At 36.2% G+C, this 22,776-nt stretch overlaps 1 protein-coding gene across 1 annotated transcript in view; it reads left to right on the top strand.

The window, feature by feature from the left end:
• Window positions 1-22,776, top strand: part of LOC124638486 (Down syndrome cell adhesion molecule-like protein Dscam2) — a 60,848-nt gene that overhangs the window by 8,890 nt on the left and 29,182 nt on the right. The window contains exons 3-9 of the mRNA XM_047175458.1: window positions 6,457-6,655; window positions 9,045-9,200; window positions 11,041-11,172; window positions 11,959-12,094; window positions 16,474-16,661; window positions 17,524-17,796; window positions 18,286-18,390. Coding sequence (XP_047031414.1) covers window positions 6,457-6,655; window positions 9,045-9,200; window positions 11,041-11,172; window positions 11,959-12,094; window positions 16,474-16,661; window positions 17,524-17,796; window positions 18,286-18,390 — 1,189 coding nt within the window. The remainder of the gene's footprint in view (window positions 1-6,456; window positions 6,656-9,044; window positions 9,201-11,040; window positions 11,173-11,958; window positions 12,095-16,473; window positions 16,662-17,523; window positions 17,797-18,285; window positions 18,391-22,776) is intronic.

Below are 22,776 nucleotides of genomic sequence, written 5' to 3'. Positions count from 1 at the left end.
TTTGACAGAGCCATAGGGGGCATGGAAATATAGAGTACGGAAAAAACCTTGTCACCAATCTCACATCCCCAATTGGTAACGTTCCAAAGCAATCTCTTTGTTTTTCCCCCACCTTGTTATTTAATCATGAAAAGATAGAAAACACAGTATGCATGAGAAATCGTAATTGAAGCCAAGAAAGGTACACTCATGTACAATCCTGACCTGAAGTTAGAATTGGACGTAATCTTACAAGGGGGTACAGAAGTTCGTGCACGCCTCTTGGATGTACAGTCAAAAAGCCAATAGTTCTTGGGAACTTGTCGACGAGTGTACCTGAAGCGACTGCACTGAGACCACATGTCTTTGTTTGAAAAGCTTCGCTTGTAAGATTACATTTGAAAGAAGAAACTTGTGAAGTGATTCCGCAACAATTGTAAGTATACAATCATTTGGTAACTTGGTCTTTATTACTATTCTGAATATTAATTTCTAACGAACTTGTAGTCCAGTTTCCATGAAATATTTGAGTGGTAATTTCAATTCATGGAACGAAATTGCATCGATATGTAATTGCAATAGAAACTAAATACCTGTGTGTAATTTCGAAATAGATATTAAAATTAATTCATGCGCATGAATTGTCGCTATTGGAATTTCTAAATTGAAGTAGGTAGCCATTGAATTTATATTTCTACGAACTTGAGCGAAATATGATCATGATTAAAATGACATTTCTAACGAAATCAATATGTAACCTTTGCTAAATCATAAACCTAAGTGAAATTCAACGTATTCGATTGAATTGACGCGTATTTACATTGTGTACATAGCCAAAACGCATCCATAGGAAACTGCTCGCTGATACTTTGTAATGCTGTTTTTTCATTTGTGATTTCAAAGTATACACGAATTTTGCGTACTGCTCGCGTATAATTCGTAGCTTAGACGTGCACATGCATCTTTCCAATTTATACACGGTCAAATTTAACTATACATAATTAATATTAGGTATAGCATTAAATAAAAATGGCTTTTGAATCTGAGTTTGTTTATTAAAAATCAACTTGTTTAAAAAATATACAATAAAAAAATGGAATTAACGAGCATTATTAATATTTAAATTAACATTAAATGCTAGGTCGTGTTTTCTTTTTTACCCTCTCGATGTATTTGAGGGGCGACCCGCTTGTAGTTGTTTCTGATTCCCGTTTTTTTTATGGTTCGTCTGGATATACTTGTCGGTTGTACATGTATTTTGAATGGTCATGCTTTTTTTGAAATTATTGAATAAAACATGTTGGGCCTGTTGGTCTGTAGATATATTTTTAGACTGTTATTAAATAAATTTATGGCTTTTAAATTCGATGAAGATGGATGTTTTTCTAATATTTTTGTTAAATTGCAATTTAATAATTAATTATGCAGAGACAACAAAAAACCGCCAAACAAAACAAACAGCACGTGCCGAAAGACGATCCAATGTTTAAAATAGATACACAGATACGATTATCAGTATAATAGAAAGAGAGGTCAACAAATCAAAATGGCGAGCATGCAACTGCTCGCGAATAGATTGGAATCGTAAAGTTTTTCGCGCCTATTCCAATGTGCCTATACACGATTAGTTTGCATGCGGACTAGCACTGTATATTATGGAACAAAGCAAGTTACTTTGGCCACTACAAAATATATGCGAGTATTTGCGTACTGCTGCTGTATACATCGGAAGACTAAGGAAGAAAAAGTGAATTCCAATCTATTCGCGACCAGTTTCACACGCTTGCGTACTAGCCATGTACATACTGTAAATACGCTGAATTGACTTCCAGTTGATATAGGTGTGCAATTCTACAGTGATGTTTATTACGGCAACATCAGTCGATCTACATATAATACTAACACAACCCTTCAAAAAACTTACTCCAACATTAAAAACGCTTCACACTTTCACATATAATGTTCCTACGAAGTTATATCGTATATGTCTTTAAAGAAATCTTTTGTTAAGTAAGCTTAGATTATTCGTGCGGAACAGAGCACCCTGATGCCTCTGTTAGCGAAGTATCGCCTCTTAGACAAATTGAAAAAGGATTCTCTGGCAAGTGATGTGTGCGGAGAAAGATCGGGATCTCATTGAAATCGAGAAGAGCTGGGAGTAATGACGTGTTTACGATGGAAATGTCGATCTTAAAGTACTTAGACGGAACATATTGTACTTCAAATGTACTTTAGATAATGTTTTGTCCATTTAATTCTGAAATATTTACTACTTCAACCTATTTGTGCTGCGGGTGCTATGGGAGGGAGTGTCTAAACTGTTACTTGTTATTACCATAGTTCCTTCTGGAACCCTTTATGTACCAGGACCGCGGTAACTCTTTCGAATTATCCCACAACCCGAGTGACTTCAATGAATTTTATGATTTTCACTCAATAGAGAAACACCAAATATTTCTGAAACCATACCTACGTTTTGTACAGTTGTTGAAGATAAAATTGTACGTCAAAACGTCAAACACTTCGTGTAAACGTGCTCCGATATTTTTGGCAAATAAAAAAGAAATATGGATTTATTCTGACACCGATTAAATAGACTCTGGGCTTTTGCAGTTTTGTTTTAGCCGCAGAATACAATAGCTTGGTTACACGTGAGTTCGGTGATGACACGTCTATCTATGGAAACCTTATGTAATGGAGGCATGGAATACCAAAATGGAGCGAACAGTTTCAGGAAAATTTTCATTGTGGCATTCTAACTTTACCTATTCATCGTAATCAGAAAAAATGTAAGGAATTCAGAAATGTCTAGATTTATGAATGGTACCTGATTTCACTAAAATCCGAGCTCGGTGTCAGACTAACAAACAAAATATATTCAGAGACTTCACGTGTCAGTTATTTAGGCAAACGTCCTAAAATATTCACAGCCGGGCTCACCGTGAACTAAGCCTAGCCGTACACAAAATATCATTAGGAGAAAAAACGCTAAAAATAAACTCCGCTCTAGAAATTATTTAATTAATTACGTAGAATTTGTCTTTTATTTAATGAAACGTGCTTTGAATAAAAGCTTTGGTTTTAATTAAATGAGGTTTAAACTTTTTTAGAAAGAAAGAATGTAATGGTCTAAGTAAATACGTTGTGGAGTGCCTCATTGATTCGTTGTTTCTAAAGGAACCTTTTTAATTTTGAGTAAGTTTTTTTTCCATTTAATTTAATTATAGACTTGTTTTTGCTTATAGCGTTACACGTGTCTTTTAGTCAAATTCGGCCCTTTATTACAGAAAAGAAATAATAAGGATGACGTAAATTTAAAGTCTTTTATGAAGATTTATCTAGTTTGTTTCAGGAGAGACTTAACCATAGAGATAAATAAGTATAATTATGTTTTAAAGTTATTAATAAGTTCTTTAACTAACCTCAATACCATAGATACCAGTTATCAACATGCGCCGTTATTTTTCCAATAAGCTTGGACTACTTTCATATCGCAAGGAAGACAGAAAAGTTCCCGTGCTATAAGTGACAGAAAAACATACCCAGTATCTACCGTTACCTACTCCGGTTAGAAAATGGTTATAGGTAATGGGTAACAGGGTAACTACAGCGACGTTAGGTAACTGAAGGCTTGTAACCGCCTCAAGGTATTGAACGGGAAACTAGACTTTGCTATAAAGATATTTGAAACTAGAATAACTTTGTGAAGCTCTCATTTTTCATAGGAAATAACAGAACCATTTTGAAATAGGAACCAGTTCTTTGTGATGTTGTGGCTTGCTTTAACTAGCAGTTTGTTGAGATAGGATATTGAGCAGGTCTTAATGAAGAATTTCTTGTCTAAACTTCTTGCTCGATGACCAAAAAATATCTTTAAACCTACTGAATTAATTAAGCCAATTAATTATGTAAATACCGAATCCAGTGATGGTTATGATTTTCTATTAAATTAAACTAAAATAATTAATTCATTCCAAAATACTTAAACACTCATTAAATATCTTTTAGATCGTTTGGCTTATTACCACGACTCATAACTTCACCTATAACTGACCAGCTACATTTCATAAACAAAAGAAAATCAAAATCAATGTAATTTTTCTTCACACAATCACTGTTCACGTCAGCATAAAATCATTGAATTATATTGAAATAACAGTGAATTAACCAGCGAACGTTCGTCGGCTTGCGAACGGGCCGCGTGTAATGGCGCGGAAAAATGCAAATTTGCCTGAAACGCACCGCAAACTATCGCGGTACATATTTTATATCGCTCGCCGTCGGTAGATTAGGCACGAGATTGTTTGAGCTTGCGTAAGACGTTCAACAACTTGTAGATTTGATTTAGTTATCTGTTATTTTGTTAGGGTTCATGTTGCATGTTGCAATAATGAAATAAATTATATTTACTTAGGTACCTAAGTATATGGCAAAAAAACTTTTTCATTACTTCTTAACTAAAGTTGAAGATATTTCTTTCTAAATATATCTTTTGAATGACTGTGTTTAACACCAATGACTGTTTTGAAGGTACCGGCTGTCATTTAACATCCTCAGCAGTGGTTTGTTAGTCAGGAGCCAGCAAATCTGACACCAGTCTTACTAAGGATTGAGTTGCCCGGGTAACTGGGTTGAGGTGGTCAGATAGGCAGTCGCTCCTTGTAAAACGCTGGTAAGGTTGGGAAAAGGCTCTGGAGATGATTTTAAGTTGGCATATCCAACTTAAAGACAAGTTACACTTAATTAGCGCAGTAAATGAATGTCTATATGGTATTAAAGGTTCATACAATCACCGTTTCTTTTAATTCCAACAGCAAACCTGCCTCGCAGATAACCATACTAAATAACAGACTGTAAAACATTAAGCAAAAGAACCTACATATATACTTCATACTTAACAAACCCGGCCGGAGATGCAAAAAAGTGCGCGATACGAGAAAGACACTCCTGGGATGGGATTTCGTTGGTTACTACTATCCTCAACGTGCCCCCGAGAGGTATAAATATCAAGTTATATCGTATTAACTGTCAAAAAACACAACTTTCTTTTTATATATACGCCAGTTTTGAATTTCATGACATTGTCGCTACACGTATGAAGAAATGTTTACATTTTTCATGAGCATTTAATATTCCATACTTCTTTATATAACCTATGGCTTTATAAAAATACTCTGGTATAAAGCTGGTGAGACAGCTGTTGTTGTCGATATTTAAATATTAATTGTTTAATTTTTATGTGCAGCTTTGCAAAAGTTGAAGTCCACACAAGGCTGCAAGCTCAGTGGCGTGACAGACATTGATTGACATTTTAAGTGATTAAAATTCGTGAGCTGAGTAATAAAATAGCATGAAGCAGCATTTTTATACTTACGTATTTTTACAATAAATATAAGTACACGAGGAAAAATATGTTATAAATACAAATAAACGAAAATATTAAATGGATTTCCTTAATCGCAATACTTATCTTTCTTTGACAGTATACTAATATCGTATTTCATATTTATTTAATCAACGTATCTCTCTTGACATGACATTTTATCTACCATCCAATCTGTAGCAGTTTGTAACAGAGCGTTATATTAACTTTATCGTAAGAAAAAGGTTTTCTCACATGGAGAACAAACTGGAGGAGGTGTCATATCGGAAAATCTCCTCCGGGTGTGCAGGGGACGAGGAACGTTACTGTCTTCGCCCTTATAGGCCTTCTTTGGATCCGATAATTTTTTGTAACACCAGAAATCGTCGATAGATGTCTCAAAGAATTATAATCACGCCTCAAACGCCTCGTTGGTTCACTCGTAACTGATCGTTTTGGTCAGAATTACCGTACGTAAGTAACTTAGAAAAACCCGCATACCTACATTATGGTATCTCAACTCATCTTCCCTTACTCCGTGGTTCCTTCCTACATCCAGGTTACCTAAAGCCACGGTTTGTTATTATTGCCGAAGGAGTTTATCTGTTATTCCTTCATCGACTCTGTTTATTCCTTTGCGTCACACATACATTTTATAACAACTTCTTAAGCAAATAATGTTGTGTCTTTGACTATGAAATTCTGAACGTAAGAATTGAATGTCGATATTAAAATTCAGAGGTTTGGTAAATAGCTTACTACTACTACCTACTTTTGTATTTAAAATAGGTATCGCAAGTTACTACTTAAGTAGGTAACCTTATTTAGAAAAGAAGGAGTAGACAACTGTCAATATGGGAAGTTATACTTACTTGCAACTTAGTACTTACGCAGGAGCTCGAGTAAAAGCGAAGTAGATTTTTCTATCAGAAACTGAAATGGCCAGCTAAAAGCTATTCGCAATTATAAAAAAGACTGGCTAGTTTCTTGGTGATCATTCGTTGATCCATATTGCAGGCACCATAAAACAGATAAAGCCTTAAATGAGTAAATTCGATGTTTAAACAATAATAATGCTTTTCCAATTTCAAACTAACTCGTTCCATTTCTTACAGCTGGACTGGTTACTCCCAGACAACTCGGTGGCCGGTGCCTTAGCGGGTCTCCGCCGGGTGCTGGCCAACGGTTCTCTAGAACTGCCTCCCTTCCCCGCGGAGCACTTCAGGAGAGATGTGCACGCCACCACGTATCGTTGCCGACTGAGGATCGCCAGCGGGTTTGCCGTGCTTTCCAAGAACATTCATGTACATGCGGGTAAGATACAAAAAAGTTTTTAGCATAAAATTAAAATAGGTATCCACTTTCGTAAAGGTAGGTGTTTCTGGAGCTAAGTAAGTTATTAAGAAAACTAAATCCTTGGCTCTATTTTATAAAAGTGCAATAACCCCGCATTGCAGCATAAAATATTAACACAACCACATTTTAAGTCCGTAAAGTGACCTGCCACAAATTTTAAACCGTCTAAAAAACTAAGTGACTAAAGCTCAGTGAACTAAAAAAGCAATAAAAGTCTAGAGTGCTCAACTTTGCGATGCACTGCGAAATACATGGAAAATTCGAAATATTAATCTTAAATTCCGCAACGAACAAAAAATGTAACAGAGATAAATTGAACATAAAAGTTTCTAGGCGACCGGCGAGTTCGTCTTGCACTTGACCAGAAGATTGGCTCAGAGAGGCTACAGTTCAATAACTCTCAATTTTACTTCACGAAATAACAGTATCCACGGTGAAGTCTGCTACTCTCTCTGACGTATTATAAACTAAAGTCTGGCTGAAATACTTGTTTTGCGTCTGAGTCAACCACAAAGTGAATTGAGATCCTAATCTCAGTAACTGCATCTCTACCCCATCTTGGAAGCACAGACTAATTAATTGCGGAAAAGCACTGCTATTTGCATATCAAATACTCCATTTTCCTCGAATATTGTGACATTAAATGGATGTAGCTAGTTATAATTAATTTGCACTTTGTAATTAATATTACCAGTATGAATTAATATAGGTTAAAAATGTGTAGCCGATCATACAGCCATTGATAATTTGAAATTAGAGTGAAATGTGAATATTGGTTTGTGGTGTGATTGTTTATTACTATTTATGTTTGGAAATGTTTAATTAATTGCTGCTTTAATATTCTTCTGTAATTATGTGCTGTTGGAATGTGTATCTATACTAATATTATAAAGCTGAAGTTTGTTAGTTTGTTTGTTTGAACGCGCTAATCTCAGGAACTACTGATCCGATTTGAAAAATTCTTTCAGTGTTAGATAGCCCATTTATCGAGGAAGGCTATAGGCTACTTTTTATCCGGGTTCGTGCAGAGGTTTCCACGGGATGCGGGTGAAACCGCTGGCAGAAGCTAGTTTAAAATAAAATGAAAACCTTTTAAATAAATACTTTTTGACGATAAGGTACCTAGGTACTAAAGGCAATGTCCGGAGCTACAACAAACTGTTTTGTTAGTTTCATATAAAAACTGCCTTGTTTACTTTTAAAAACAATTATGTCTCAAAAACAAAAACATTAAAAGGTGAAACTTTTCAGAACATTTCACTGTTATACAATGTTTTTCATAGAAATAAAGGTGGGTAAAATATTACGAGCCTACCGTTAATTGAGAGTCCTTTCCATAAAATGTAGGCCCCGTGGCCCCGTTTATAATTCATGGGAAATAAACTAAATGAAGCGTGGATGAAAGCGATTTCAAATCCGCAATTAGAGGTCTGTGAAGAAATTTGCCGTTTGTGTTAAAAGGGATTACAGAGATAAAACGTAGTCAGCAGTTTTTCTTTTAATTGTGGCCTACTCTTGAGCTGTGACTGACCTACGATATTTACGAATGGAATTCGTTTTTGTTAATATAATATCTCGTTTATTTTTGACGAAAGCTTGCACAGCAGTGAGTATACTTACCTGTTGCAGGTACGACAATAGCTCTGTGTATTTCGTTTTATTGTGATTGATTTATAAAAGGGCTCGAACAAATAGCACCTTCATCTTATTTCAAATAGATTCAGTTTTGCCCTCATGTTCATAAAAAAGCGAAACAGTTTAAGCAAATTAAATAACGTTGTTTATTAACTAAATTAAAGAACTTAGAAGCACGAAATTGAACTAGACAGTCAAGTAAAAGTCTAGTGTAGTGAATTCCCTTTTTTCTTAAACAAGACGAGAGTATCAAGTAGGCGATTTATCTGAGACTCTGAGACACTTTAATTAACCTTATTTTTTGTTCTTTATAGTTTAGCTAAATTGCCAATAGGAACCTTTGGGTAACTACGAATGTTTTGTTTGTTTTTCGCAAAGTCTTGGCAATGAAAATGGATTTTTTTTTTGTTTAGTCGGTTTTATAAGTCCCACTGGGTATAGTTATCGGCACGAATCTTGAGCTCTGACCTACATCTGCGCAGAAGTGATTTATTAGCAAAGAACCAATCCCAAGTGACGGCTATGACGCGATGCGCTGCAGGCCAATCACCGCTTTAGCTCACCCCCGCGCCTCACTTCATACCACAAAAGGGACCCAATAAATTACTTCTACGCAAGGGAAGAGCTCAAGATTCGTGCCAATAACTATACCTCCCTATTTTTTCTTTCTTCTTCAAAATCTCAGTGTTTTATACTAGCGTCTTGTTCTCAGCATTAAACATACCGTGGGAGATACACGTGCCAGATGAGTACGTGATGGCCGGCAATGCTGTAGTGTTGCGGTGCGTGGTGCCTCCCCACTGCGCCGACCGAGTCAGCAACACCGACTGGTTCACTGATGACCAGGTCAACGTGCCGCATCATTTAGGTAAAAAACTAACATATATTATGTGACTAGAGTAAGAAAGGATCCAATGCTGTGGTGCTGCGGTACGTGACGCCTCCCCACTGCGCCGACCGAGTCAGCAGCACCGACTGGTTCACTGATGACCAGGTCAACGTGCCGCATCATTTAGGTAAACAACTAACATATACATATTATGTGACTAGAGTAAGGGAGGGCTTAATGCCGTGGTCACGGACAGGTTGTGGATGGGTGACCGTTTTAACTACGTACGTAAGTTGCTTGGAACTACAATTTGCAAAAATAGAATCAAGATATTATACCAATTAGAAAATTCTAACTTTACAATAGTTTATTTATTGTTTAATTAATAAATCAAATGAATTTCTAGTGTAACACGATTTAATGACCAAAATGTGAAATTTAAATTGAGCATATTCTCTCCCAATACACTAATCGCGTTAATTGTATAAATTACTGATCGCGAAACAAATAAACAAACCGAATATAATACCGATTGTAATTGTGAATGATAAAATATTCAAAGACCGACATTAATCAGTTGAATGAGCATAACAAAGTGCGTAAGTATGCCACTATTATACCGAGTCTGATATATACGTCGCCATAACATAACTATTCGAGATATCGAAATAGCGAAGATTTACATTAGTTACGTGATATTCAGAAAGATAAATTGTGTTATATAGTCAATTATACGAAATAATATAATGACAGTCACGTACTTAATGGCCATTCAGTCCGTTTATGTAAGAAAGCTATTGCCTACGACGTTTCATTTTATCTGTGGGAAAACTATACTATAAGAGCTATATTCTGACATATTTTGGCATACATTTATTAAATATTTCATTTTTTTTTTCTTATGTAGACTGCTTTAATTTAAGTTGAAACAAACTTTTTATCTGCTCATATAATTTTACCAAACTACAAAGAATCTTATCTTTAATTGAAATTGAATTGTATCTATTTAATTTAACTCGAAAACGATTAGATGAAACGTTCTCTCAAGAAAGATCAAGGTACCTACTTGTGTATATTATTTTTTTATGTACATACCTTGTTACTTGTCTAAATTACATATGTTCAGGAACGTTTAGTTCATGAAAAAATCAAGGTTTACCCATAGGCCGTGTAAGGCCAAAAAGATATTCCAAGATATCTTCATAGAATATCGCACAAAGAGGAAATTGTTGCTTTTCTCATCAAAACACTTGTCAGGCGACGACACACGCAATTACATTTTCAGCCGGAATCTTATTTCCCCGTAAAATAAATTGAGGTGTTAAAAAAGAAGCTGCGAGCGTCATATATAACAATTTATTTCATGCGAGTAATACGACGGTATGGTTATTAAAAAACTTGTTTCGCAGAAAAAATATAAATTGTCCAATCTATTTGAGCATCCTTTAAAAAATTTGGTGTAGTACAATCTCAATAACTTTTCATTAAATCGTTTCTTTAGAGGTACGTATACTTCAAGACCAAAAATTGTCCTCGACCGTGGAAAAGTACCATCACCGGACTATGTGATTTTATTTTTAGAACAACGATATGGAAAAATAATAGGGTATCTTTTAGAGGTGTATCAATGTATTTGAATGTTTTTTTCAGTAGCCACCTTTATCGTTTTCATCTTTGCCTACGTTACCGTTCTACGAATGTAAAACAGATTGAAAATGAACAATATCCGTGCACATTGAAGTACATTCGTTTTTTTTTTTATTTAGTTTGTTTAAAATACTTAGTTTGACCTCAGTCTTGATTGAACTGAAATTTCATTTGAGTGCTTCAACCATACCTTTTATGTAACCCTAAAATTAACAACTTTTGTTTGGTCCAGGATCTAAGTACCAGCGTCTAGACGACGGGTCATTGTACATAAGCGGGGTCAGCCCTCGGGACCGGCACAACGCGTTCCGGTGTCGTGTACGGGACCGGATCACTGGGACCTTGTATACTAGCCTATACTTCGGTAAGTTCGAATTTTGAATTGGTTTTATTTTTTTATATTTTGAAGTTTTAGAACGTAAGTGGCCACTGTGGCCAGTAATAGCGAGGACCGAACCTCAGCGTAGAATAACCAGTTGCAACGTCTCAAACCGTTTTGGACAATTTAATTTTAATCTATCTCCTTTGTCGAGATTATTGGCTTCTAACTTGTAGATAACGTTGAATGAGAAGGTACTGAAGAAATGAGCAGATGTTATGCCAACATTCGACATAGATTATAATCATTAAAATATTCGACAGAGATATTAAATTTTAATTAAGTAACGAATTTCAGACAATCATACGTGTAACTCAATATACTCGTAGCTTGGTTTAACAAGCTAATTTTGCCACAAGTAATTATAACTGATTCTAATTAATGGGTGCTCTCAATTAAGCTCAATATCACGATTATTCGCCATACTTAATGACCACAATTGCTAATTAATTCGAACATTTTGGGCATATGACCTTGTTACTTTAAGTAGCAATTTTTGTATAAGAAAATAGAACGTGGAGTACATCACGTATTTCCAGAAATTAGAAGTATTAGTAATCGTATTCTGCAATAAAGCTATTGAGTATTTTGTCACTTACCTAATTTGTTTGTTTACCCTACAGGGTCCCTATAGCGCTTCTGTGTAACTTATTATGAAATGCTAATAAATTATCGAGTATTGATTGAATTTTTTCGCAAGGTTCAGATAGGTGAATTTAAAAATGAACATCGGTAATGGTCGTACTAATATGGTATTCTTTATTCCACCAGGTCACATAATAGTGACGGAGCCCAAAGGCGGCGTGAGACCGCGGATGGCGACGGAGCCGCGCACGCGCCGTATACAAGCCGGACAAGATGTCCGACTGCCGTGCGCCGCGCATGCGTGGCCAGTGCCTAGTTACAGGTAAGAAATAAAACATATAGTGCAGAACATTTAATAAAATTAAGTTACACATAGGTTGACACTTCCCGGGACCCAAAGGCTGGCTTTTATTTCGTACCTACAGAGGTTGAGCATTGCGATCCAACGTGGCAATGCTGCCAGCCTTTTGGGTACATTGCCCAGTGACAGCGATGAGGAGCAATTTTTTGATGTAGGTCATCATCCTCCGAGCCTTTTCCCAATCATGTTGGGGTCGGCTTCCAGTCTAACTGCCTATCTGACCTCCTCAACCCAGTTACCCGGGCAACCCGATACCCCTTGGTTAGACTGGTGTCAGACTTACTGGCTTCTGACTACCCGTAACGACTGCCAAGGATGTTCAATGACAGCCGGGACCTACAGTTTAACGTGCCATCCGAAACACAGCCAATTTTTTGATGTAGGTAATATATTAGTATTGCACTTTTGAGTCCCACCAAACTTCAGTTATTCTGACTTTTGTTAATGAACCATTTTAGAGAGAAGTAAGTTTTCATTACATAAGCAGTTCCACTTAGTTTTTTACTGAGGGACACACCAAATATCTACCTACTTAAAATAGTACCTTAAAAAATCTGAGCAAAACCACTACACCGGCATCGCGTCCCATTTCACAACCAACCAAAAAGTCTACAGACCTTCATACACTTTAACATAAAAAAAAAACTAAGGAACATTTTGTGCGGCTGTATCCTCTCGCTAAAAGGTATCGCTTCAGTAAGCAAACAACAGACTCGGGGAGAGGCCTCACAGAGCAAAGAGGCTAAAGCCCTAGTTTTTACTCAGAAATAGGTCTTGTGTTAGAACGCGTAATGGCCATCGACTGCTGATTTGCTTAAAAGGTTTCGAATACTAATCGTTGTATGGAGGTTAAAGAGTCTGTATTTTCAAGCACAATTTGTTACAAGCGATGTTTGTTTGCAAATTACTTTCCAAGTTTACCTTAGACATAACCGACGATGAAGTAATTTATTCCGATGAAACTTAGGCGTAAAAAGCCGAAGTATCATAAGTATCGTCAATCACCCGTTAGCTACCAATGTCTTTGTCAACATATCACAAAGTATAGGTATGATATCCAGCTGTTAGAAATAATAAAAAGAACTGACGATATGACGGCAATTACAGGGTATAAAATGTTTACTGGTCCAAATATCCAATTACATTAATTTAGTACGAATTACCGGTCAAATGATAACGTCAAACAAATCATATTGGATTGGTGGTTTTGTCACCCATTTTATTCTCAGCTATCACCTAATTCAGTTGTTTGAACATCACCACTAATTAATGGCAATTGTGGTCGTGTAACATTAACTCAATCAAATACATGTATTTACCTATTCTAAATCAATGTAAGCGCGAATTCCAATTCTATGAAATTATAATCACAATAGAGATAGAATTTATTTGTGACCTTACAATGAAAATTAATTTATTTCATTTTTGTGAAAACGCTGAGACCTATTTTCGGAAATAAATGATTTCTATTATTCTTTTGTTTAAAGCCAAATAAATACAAAAGGTCTACATACCTAATCTTAATACAAGCGACATTTTAAATTCTGATATCTTTCCTTTCAATATTAAAACTTCAGGCACCTACACTATTCACGTAGTCCCTCTATACAGGCGTTAGTACGCAAAACAAGGTGTTAAAATTCACAGCTGAAATCCTAAAATCTGGCGATACACGCGACGGTCATACTGGCCGGTTTATTTCGCCATCAAAAGCGTTTTGATCTCGCATCGAGATTTTACCACAATTTTATAATCCCCATGCGACGTGATTCGTTTTAACTGCCAAGGAGCAATTTAGCCCGCAAAACCCGGTAAATTGCATTATACCCTTGGAAATGTAGCAAGCTATGTAGCTCATGTACTTAGCTCGTCTCTAGATGGCAAAATGGCGTGTAATTTAAATAGATTTTCATAATGTTATCGTTTCGTCCGCTGTTACGTTGCCGTTTCGATCCTGGTAGCGAGACCCGAAAGGTCACCGATTTTAAAGCTGCTCTGAAAACACTTCTGTTTTATAACCGTGGACTTCCTTATTGACAAAAATACATATTTTGGAACCATATGCAAAATGTACCTAATTTAGGTAATGTAATGTAAAATCGACACATCGCATAATGGCAAGAATAAATAGCTTTATAAAAAGAAAATGATTGACCTAATTTACCTAAGCTAAACCAAACATATTCCGTTCGGACCCCAGCTCCAATTACGTACCTGAGAAGTAAGTACACACGGGAAAATGTTGCCAAGTTTCAGCGGCCAAACTTGGCCATGGCTAGTCAAATAACCGTGCAAACCGACCTCATGGGTCGATGGCTCGCACACCAAACTTCCTTTACTCGGTATTTGTCTTTTGTACGTGGTTTTACCTAATATCTATAACAGCTAACGATAGCTTTATTTTTATCAGCTCTATTTTAGTGGAGGAGTCGTTTGAATCTGCTTCTATATTCGGATGGTTATGCACATATCGTATGTAAGAAGGCTCAAACAGAGTAACCGCAGTACTAATAATATACTAAAAATCCCCGAAACTCCCGTTTTCACAGACACCTTACAAAACGAACTTACATGCAGAGAAAATGAGACGTAAACCACAATAAAATCTGTGGTGATTTCAAAACGTCTGAGAGTTATAGACTACATAAAAGTTCACAAAGTTCACCAGTGAACTGATAACATTTTATGTTTTCAAAGAATTACCGCGGCGAGCTACTGAATACGCCATAAACTTTCATATCCAGCCATAGTTCGTGGAAACCTTTTAGAATGCAAATGTCCCGGTGCATTTCAACTCCTTTCAAACTATGTATTTCTAAAAGGGAACCTAAGTTGGAGAACATTGAAGATTTCGCGCCACATAGCCATTTTCATTTCCGAAAATTTGCGCATAGGATATTAGACCGTATTCACAAAGCTTTTGTCATCATGTAATACTGCTGGAACGAGAAAGATGAAACTATGTGCAGTCTCTTTCTCGTAACATTATCTGGACAGCCCGAAACAAGTTACTTCACGTTAACTCCCGACAACGTAATTCAATCCCAAACAAATTTCCTCCCACATAAACTATGTCAAGGGTTATTTTATTAAATACCTACTTGAAACGGCATTAGGAATATTTCCCATTACTGCGTCCTATAAAAATTTATTCGCAGATCATAAAAGGACTTACGGTATTTAATAGGTCTTCGTTATTCACTTTCCCTAAGGTATATTAAATGATATACTAAATTATGAGCATTGTATTACGAGATAATAAAAATAATGTAGTCGTAAGTTAGTCAATTAATTTCAGGCGTCATATTTCGTACCGTTATATAATTGCCAGTATTTTTTTTTCTATGCGTTCAACAAAATCCGTAAGTATCGAGTAAAAAAATACATATCGAAACATAGCCATGGCTTACGGATAAATAAAACTGTTATGATGTCTATGGTCACGGAAAAGGGCGGCAAACAGACTGTCATTCAGTCAGAAAATTCTTTGAGAAAACCGTACCTTGTATTTTGAACACAAACTGTAAGTTTTATTTTATTTACTGCCAATACTGACTTTTTTTCTATAAATAACTTAATGTGCAACGTTTTACAAGCTGATTATCAACGTCTTCGTGTTCATCATGGGATCAAGTGCGAAAATAATAGATTTTCTTTTGACAATAATTGAAATGATTCGGTACTTTCCTATTTTTATGGATTTTCATTTTCAGTATAGAATAGAAGAAAAAAAAGTATCGTTAGAAGCAATTTGTATGGGATGACAAATCGATATAACGTTGAAAGGCCGAGCGAAACATGTCATTATGGTTGTAGTAACAATGAACCATTTGTCACAACTTGTTGACTATTGCCGTCTTTAGCTTGTTGAATGTGACCTTTTAACACTATTATAGGCTCATATATTTTATTGTTTTGCTAGCTTTGCGGTACAGCGAAATCTCCCAAGGGATTTTTGCTTAAGGCTGTTCAACTTCCATTTTACGGGCTTTATCTGGATTTCTTAGAAGAGATAAATACATATTAAGTTGTAGTTTTCATATGTTTCGTTAAATATGCTCGTATACTCATTTATTCGCTCGTGCTCGTGTATTCATTTTTGATATGCAAAAACCGAACTGGTAACACCGTCCGTTGTACATAAAATTTTTGTACCAATTTATCAATTTATTTAATAGTTTATGTACCTACACAGTTGATGAGACATGAAAAAATATAACAATCAAGTACAAAAACACTACTTATTTCTTAAGAAATCTCTTCCAGCAGGCCCGCTATGTCAGTTTATTATAGAGACAGAAATTACCTACAAAATATAATTTAAAAAATCTCCCCCACAGGTGGTTTCGCGAGCACCACGAAGAACTAATTCCCATAGAGAAGACCTCTTTATGGTCGAGAGCGCGGCTCCTCGGCAGCGGTCTGCTGAGTCTCCAAGCCGTACGGCGTGAAGACGCCGGCCGCTTCGTGTGCTGGCTTAACAATACCGTGGGGGGCGAGTCCATGCACTTCACACTTATTGTCACAGGTACGTTGGTCTTAGGGGATTTGATATAAGAAAAGATGCTGAGAAATTCTTTGATGGGTCAGGCCACGAGGGACTTCAATACGGATACTGTACGGTGGTGGATAGCTGCTAAAAATAGTCCAACTATTCACTAGTAATCTAATCCTTTTGGCGTTACTTAATTTGGCATATAATTGGCTGGGTGACACCTCAATTTTTTGGTTTCAGCTGTGAGCAACATGTCTATGATCGTTACACGCTCCAGTAAAATTTTTAATTCGGAAATTTGATAATAGTAATACAAAGGCATTAAGCTTTTATTTTCCTAAAGTAAATATTAAATCAATTTCCTATTATAACTTTGTGCAATTGGAAATTTAATTACCTACAATAGTTAGTCGTACATTTCAATATTGAATATAATAAATAAATTCCTATCTATGCTCCGGTACTATGATTTCAGTTCAGCATTTCCAGTTAGTGTTATTATACGTTTCAATTGGCGTATATTTCAGTAACAACGGTGCTCAACCGGTTTATCGCTCTAGATTGCCTCTATTTCAATATCTATAACCGGAATAACAGTTATCATAAACGTACAATATCTGGGTGGATACGGAATACATAATTTCAATATAAAAGTTTCACTGTGTAGATGTATTTAATTATACGGTAGAGAAACAAAAGCAAACAAAAACACGGCGTATAACAAGGTTCTTTCCAGCTAGAATACGTGAGGAAAACATCCGCTTAATTTATGTAAACAGTTTCCGTTTCCTGAGCCCGATTTCTTCCGTATTACTCTCCTAATTGGACTAATCGTAAAATTTTATTACTCACAAAATAACATATTACTTCTTTTGGCATTTTCTCTTTTTTGCAGAACCCATCTCCGTCCGAATAAAACCCGAAGTGGTGCGAACGAAAACGAATGCTGACGTTACATTTGAATGCAAAGTGTCGGGGCATCCAATCGAGCTAGTCTACTGGGTGCATGACGCGAAAGTCGTTAAACCGAATGAAAGACTCAAGATTTCTGAAGACGGCCTAAGACTACATATCAAAAATTCTCAGAAGGACGACCAAGGAGTTTATCAGTGTTTTGTCAGCAATACCAAGGATCAGGCTTATGGAGTTTCAGAATATTTAATAGATGGTAAGAATTTTTACCCGGTAATTAATTATCCTATCATATTTCAGCCCTGAAAAATATTCTTTCTTAATCATTGTAATAAATTACAATAGGGAAAGAATCGTCTTTTATAGCCCTGTTTCTGTAACTTGAAAGAGTTATAATTAAAAAATTGATTGGATAACTTTTCTCTTACAAAAATACCTTGAACTTTTTTATTGTTCCCGCAAACTTTCAAAGAACTCTGCTGGAAAAATGGAAGCTAAAGTACTACTCTTTGATTGTTCTCAACTGTTTCTATAACTTTGCTGAATCACACCTGTGATGGCTTAGCTACATACATTGGCAATCAAACGTCTAAGCCAAAGCTTTGTATTAGATCTTCTTTTGTCCAAACAAAAGAATACATCTACTCCATAGAACACACATTCAAAGATGACAAAACCAAAAAGGCCATGACTTTCAACTTTCTTCCAAAGAAGTTTGTTGAGTAAAAAGGTTGTATGTTTGCAGTGTCCGAGGGTCGGTCGCGATCTCCCGGCAACCGCTCGCGGCGAGCGCCCTTCGCTAGAAGCACACACACACATGATACTGACTGGAACTTCACGGGCACTAGAGGTACACTTTAATATTTTAGGTTATTTTAGCTTTTAAGGTTAAACTTGCAGACATGCAACAGGATGTGGGTTCGTGTAGAATTGATGAGCGGTTACCGATACTTGCTGATGCAGAAGAATTGTGGTGAATGTATTGAATGGTGCTATTATATGTAAGTAATTGCGGGTTATTTTTTAATAAGGTTTTAGTACTTACAAAGTGTGATGAACATTATTTTTTTATTATATCTTTATAATATGTATGTACCCAATGCAGAATGTACTATACAAACTATCTTGATTTAAAAGTCACGATATCAACCAGAAAGTTGATATACAGCTACTCCGTAATTACTCAGCTACTCTTAACCAACATCCGTTTTATAAGCAAATAACCCCAACGTTAGCATTTTAGGTACAGACTCGGGTCTTGAGTAAACAATTTGATCCCAGATTTTCTTGGCTGAAATTTCTCTAACAAGTGGACTACGCCGCGGCTAATAAATTCAGCACAAGGAAAACTTACCTAACAATGCTGTATTTTTCAGTTGTTACATAATAAATGTTGTTGATATTCTCCACTTTGCACTGCAACAATTAATTTAAAAAGTTCGAGTTACAGCTCGTATTTTATTAAAGCAACGAGCCGTCGAGGTGGTAATTTGCCCAACAAATTATCTAGTGCGCACGAACAACTATCTGAAATAAACAAGGGCTCGTATAACTTTTCCACTTACTGCCGGTGTCAGCTCCGAACTTCATATCATAAACAGAAGGTAACAAAGTTGAAAGTTTTGACGCGGCCGCTATACAAAGCCGCATTTACATAATGCTCGGACGCCACGCATTTATAATATCAGGGGAAAGAAATACCAAACAATTGTTTACTGCTAAACTTTTTGCCAAGTTTCACAATTGGCCAGGTTAAGTGTATTACAAGGTTCTTTTATTTACAATCTTAAAACTGAAACCTAACTTCAGTATTTTTCTCACAGAAGTAATATACTTACCTATATAAATTTCCTATGTAGGTATAGTTTCCGAGCTTTCTGATGCTTGAAATACTTACTTGAATATTTTTGTATGCAGGCGGGTAGCTATTCATTCTTTAAAGAAAATAAAACTTAATTTCTTAGTGCTCTTGCGGTCTGACTAAACTCATTTCACAAACGTGCACATTAACTTTCGCCCGCAGATCCTGTGAATTCATTCTTAGCCGTTAATTTCTCGAATACTCTAAGTTTTTCCTCGCAGAAATCAAACAGCATTCTCTTTATCTTCCACTGGAACCTGTTTTCTGTTCACTTGAAATACTTACCTTTACCGAAACAACAGAGTACAACATTTCTTGTATAAAAATGCGACCCTGTTCGTAGAGAAATGGTTGTTATGATGCTCGTTTATTCCTAAATTGTATGCCTTCATACATTTCAATGACATTCACGTAAACTCCAAAGTTTTATACGAGACTTTATGAGCGAGACACTTTTTTCAGTGAAGGAAGTTTCCGCCCACTGCAATCCCAGCGAAAGGGAATGAACGCTTAAATAAAAACGGTGACTTAGTCCTATATTTAGGTTTAGTATCAACATTATTTTTAACACACGAATGCACATGGTAGATATGTAAATTTTAAACATTTTATCCGTCCGCCCGACTTCTTCATAAAATATTTAAAAGTCCATTTTTAAGCGCGGATCCGGTGCATGCTATTAGAGTCAGCTCTTCAGCTCAAACAAAGAGCTTCAGTGACGCAGGCAGCTGCCGCGGGCGCATCCAACCGCCGCACTAAATACTAACCGCGGTACTACCAATTAAGATCGTATCTCGCAGCTCATAAGGTCGGTTTTCCCCGCCCCCGCCGCGAAATATAAGCCGCTTTGTTTCATTATTAATTCGTTCCCCGCTATTTGGTGTCCCTGCTCTTCAGGGGTTCAGAATAAGTAGGGCCGTGACGTTACACCCGACCACTTATTTCTATGCCGATTTTTTTTCATTATTTTGTTTTCCTTGTGCAAGAAATCTCTTTTCTAAGAGCGTAATGGATTTGGCAACCCGACACGTGTGGTTGGAATTAATGACGTGGATTCATTATTATGGATTTATGTATAAGCGTGTGGGTGAGGATTTACCTGTGTAAAGTAAACTTTGATAAAAGTACCTAAGTAACTTTGGAACTTGAATGTATCAATTAGCATTTGCTAGAATACCTAAGTGAGTTTAATCATATTCTATGTTCCATTTCCAATCCACGAGAACTGATGACCAATAATTCTTACTGTAAGTATTTAGGCAAAAAAATCACATTTCTCAAAACTTATTTGATAGAACTCAATAAACTTCAAATACCTAGGTAAATACATTCCTTTCAATACGCGTTACGATTGAACAAACGGATCAATTTCCTCCGATAAAATATAACACTCATAACCAGGTAACGGATCAAAATGATTGGAAACAAAAACCCGGACCAATTCCGAAGTGTTAGTACCCACAAGTGGGGCTATCTATAAATTACCCGTGTAGCTGACCTTCTGTTAACAAGCCTCATTTGTTACCGGCGCCAAGTAAACCCGGCCAGACAGGGAGGAATGAACCAACCACTACCATTGATAAAGCGCTGCATTTTAAAATGGTCGGGAAGTCGAAACACCTCGGGCGCCTTTTTGTGATTGAAAAACAGAGTATGCAGTCTATCATTATTTGAAATACTTTAAGAACGACGGATTAAAAAAAACTGGTTAGGTATATTGTAGTGGAGGACTGTAGGTACTAAAATAAATGCTAGGATTTTTGTTCAAGAATTAGGATGTAGATCAGACTCGATATCACGTATACTCTCTAAAAAAATTGAAACAGAAGACTAAGAAGTACCTACTACAGAATAACACAACCTTTTTGAGTCTATTTATCACCCTGTCTTCACAATGCCACGAAATTAAATAATGTTAGAGACACACTGAGCGAGAGACAAAAACTTAAGTTGAAATTTGTGAGATTTTATACCTACTTTTAAAGACGATTTATAGATTTATTTTAAAGCCTTTCTATAACATACTTAGAAGTTATAACTCATTCCAAAATACTCCATCCTTTTGGAACAATCTGGAACATCTTCGAAACGTGCCTAATTACTTACTCCATAATATGTAGAACCTGACATAGATACAATATTGAAAGGTCCTTACATCATATCTCATGTTATTATCTATTGATAACGTTCCTGTCAACCAGTGACGTAGCTAATGTGACCAAGCTATTGTATGCATACTCTCATCTCATATAATATTGGTACCTAATGGAAAAGGTCATATTGCTTTATCAGTTTTGAAAAGAACCATGTATCTTGGTGTAACTAACTGTGTACCTACACTGTGTCTAATTAGAATATTTTAAGTAAATGATAAGAGTAGGAGCCTGGTCATAACGCTTGCCTTATTGAGGATTTCTGACTTTATAAGTTAACAGGATCCTAACAGAGTCTAAAAATCCCAATAAATTGACAAAAAATCGTGTTGGACATCTTATAGTCATTAACGTCCTATTGACCCGCATATTTGAATCCCAGTCAAATTCAATGATACCTCTAAATATTTGCGAATTCTACTCTAAATAATAGCACCCGCCAGCTTGGTTCCAACCACTACACAATAAGTCGATCTACCTAATAACACTCATGGTACGAGATTCAAAGCGGTCTCGTATCTGCGATCTATTGATAGCGGCCGGCAAGTTCACAGACGCGTCTAACGGCAGGTAAACTATTATGCGCTAACAATCATGCCTACGTGTCGCGTCTGGCGCTTTGTGTAACACAGACTAATAGAATTTGCGCGAATTGTTGTGACTTCGCTGTAATTGATTTGTTTACGGCGTACGGGGAAAATGGCTTTAAATGTGCGGTGTCTGCGATACTTATTTACGGAGATGGTGATCGTAATATGTTGTTTACTTTTCAAGGTAGGTAACCATAGATTCACTAGTTATCTTTAAGAAACCAGGTATCTTAAAAACTTACGTATAGTTTCTAACCATTTTGCAATAAGTACGAAAGTAAGTATTAAATGAAGTATCAAGTTTAGGCTTTCCAGGGCATGTTGAGGGTCTAGGCAGTAATTAACACTATGACACTGACCACCAAAATAAGTCAAAAAGGTTACATTTAAATGCCTATTTTATTACGGGCCCACTACATTAAAATTTAAAATAAAAGCCTTATTGCAGCAGTAGATAACAAAGCTCCATAAATAACCGTTTCCCCGTAGTTTACGCACACAATCGAAGTACCTTTTAAAACTAACCATTAGGGCCGGTCCCAAAACGGCTAACAGTAACCGAATAAATGTCGCAATTTAATGTGGCCTCTAATGAAGGGACGGAACCCTTCTGCATTATTACGTTTTACACA

Source organism: Helicoverpa zea, chromosome 17, assembly GCF_022581195.2.
Source record: "Helicoverpa zea isolate HzStark_Cry1AcR chromosome 17, ilHelZeax1.1, whole genome shotgun sequence".
NCBI lineage: Eukaryota > Metazoa > Arthropoda > Insecta > Lepidoptera > Noctuidae > Helicoverpa > Helicoverpa zea.
The sequence above is the reverse complement of the archived record's forward strand: the minus strand, read 5'-3'. Positions and strand labels throughout refer to the sequence as shown.